Here is a 2161-nt window from a genome sequence, read left to right as displayed (position 1 = left end):
CACCGAAACTTCATCCTTTGCTCAACAGTGTGGTGACAATGGCATCCTCTTCAAACGGTGCGTTTAGTGGATTCACTAAAGTCTCTGAAAGATGACCACTGTAAATGTTTCATCATGTCTCTGTTGGTTTACCAGGATTGTGGCTTTGCGGGCTTCTTGTGTCAGGAGAATTGTTTCTGTGGAACAGAGATAAGGATTTGTTGAAGACTGCCACAGCGGTCCCTGAAGTAGTTCAGATAATCACTTCATCTCAAGGTATACATTGAATTAATTAATTTTTTTAAATATATATTTTTCTCAATCTTTTAAATCACAGTAGGATATTTTAAATACATTTCACAGGCACATCGACAAAGCTTTCTCTCCAAGTTTCATGTGACGGGATGCGTGTCCTCCTGTCAGCCACGAGTGGCAAAGTGTTTCTGTGGGAGTGTGTGGATTCCAGGGTTTTGGCATTCCTGCGGGACGGCCCCGTTAAAGGACACTGGGTGCTCATACAGCCTCTTGCAGAAACCATCTTGCCTTCTCATGGAGATAAAGAAGCATCTCAGATTGCCATCTTTGTCAAAACTGAGGTTTGTAAAGTGACTTAATAAATTGTTTTTTTAGTATTTTATTTCAAAGTATTTCTTATTTATTCTTTAAACATTTGCAGGTTATAGGTGATGCTTGTTTATCAGCGTTTGTTTTCACATCTGGAGAGAACCTCATCACTACTATGCTTAAAATTCAGTGGAAAGAAGGTCAATCCGTGGGGTGAGTAAATAGCTCTGTGTCATAAAGAACTTTAATTTAACATTATGCTAACTGTGGACACTTTCCTATGTAGCTTTGTTCGTTACAGTGTACATTGGGTCACCAAGAAGTACCCTATGCCCCGTCTAACCCCTCCATGTCAGCCAGTGAAATCCAGAGGGGCTTTAGTTCCTTCCTTCTCCCCAGATGGCCTGCTTTTAGCCATCGCCCTGAACCAGAGAAAACCTCAGGTTGGCGTTCATTTTTCTTTGCTTCACTGTTGACAAAATAGCCAGAACAGATTTTTAAAATTGTATTTTTCAGGCTACGCAGGTACTTTTTGTGAGCACACAGAATTTCATCTCTGTATCGAGTAGTCTTGGGGGATGTGGGTGCAAGAAAGTGGACATCCCTTCTAAGTATATAAGGTCAGAATACATTTTTATTTAAAGAAGGAATGTTTTCCACTGTGAGTCCTGACAGATATTCTCTTATAGGTCTTATTGGGTGGGAAGTGTCAGCTGGTCACCTGGAGGGCTTTTTTTAGCCTGCATGTTGAAAAGAGGCTCTCTTCTTATGGTGGTTCGTCTTGGGGGGCTTCTCTCTCTGACAAGCTCCGGCTGCAGCGTTGACTTCGGTCCTGCACACTTTCTGCCCTTACACCCTCTGGTCACTTACAGGTTCATATTACTATTAAGACATTTCACTATTTAACTGTCTTATTTTTGTCTACATTATTGATTTTAAGCATATTAAGGTAAAACTCCAGTGTGAGTAATTTTTATTTCTGTTTTCTGCAGGCCGCCAGTGTCTGTGGGTAAAGGTGAAGCATCTCTGTCGAGCTCCAGCATGTCCGTGCGCGACCTCCTGAGGCAGCGGTATTCTGTGACCTGGCATCCACGCCTGTTTTATCTCATCGTATCTGATGGTTACATGGCCACAGTTATGAGGGTGTCAGACCGGCCTTCTCCTGCCCTGGTGCTGAAAGCACTCCTGAAGGACATATGCAAAGATCTTGAGGCAACCACCTGCAAACTAGATCAATCAAAGGTGATTTGACAAATTAGGTATTTTTAATTTTTCTTTTGCTTTTTTGTTACATAATTGACCTTTGTTTTGTTTTTGTGTCTGTGTCTACCACTGTAGGTTCACGTGAAGGCGTGGCTGGACTCTGTTTGTAGCTGGAATCTGGACAGCAGCTTCGAGGAGCTCAAAGCCACGTTCACACAACGGCCAAGCATGACAGACTCCATCATTTCAGAAGCCACCACTGGATCTAGGCTGCCGCTCTTCTTGCAGAACCAGTCAGGATCGGGCGGTACTATGGAGCTTCTAGCAAGCATGCAGGTTTATTACGTTTTATATTCATTTAGATGCTGTTTTGATACGATGGATTAATACTTTGTTTTGTATGTTTTTTTTAGGC

The 2161-nt window shown here is 42.3% G+C and overlaps 1 protein-coding gene across 1 annotated transcript in view; it reads left to right on the top strand.

Annotated features, from left to right (window-relative positions):
* Positions 1 to 2161, top strand: part of cplane1 (ciliogenesis and planar polarity effector 1) — a gene marked incomplete in the record, with an annotated part of 19731 nt that overhangs the window by 1421 nt on the left and 16149 nt on the right. The window contains 9 exon segments of the mRNA XM_024299289.2: positions 1 to 57; positions 136 to 255; positions 343 to 575; positions 656 to 756; positions 830 to 986; positions 1060 to 1163; positions 1233 to 1415; positions 1536 to 1785; positions 1882 to 2082. Coding sequence (XP_024155057.1) covers positions 1 to 57; positions 136 to 255; positions 343 to 575; positions 656 to 756; positions 830 to 986; positions 1060 to 1163; positions 1233 to 1415; positions 1536 to 1785; positions 1882 to 2082 — 1406 coding nt within the window.

Source organism: Oryzias melastigma, linkage group LG12 (assembly GCF_002922805.2).
Source record: "Oryzias melastigma strain HK-1 linkage group LG12, ASM292280v2, whole genome shotgun sequence".
Classification (NCBI taxonomy): Eukaryota; Metazoa; Chordata; class Actinopteri; order Beloniformes; family Adrianichthyidae; genus Oryzias; species Oryzias melastigma.
The sequence above is the reverse complement of the archived record's forward strand: the minus strand, read 5'-3'. Positions and strand labels throughout refer to the sequence as shown.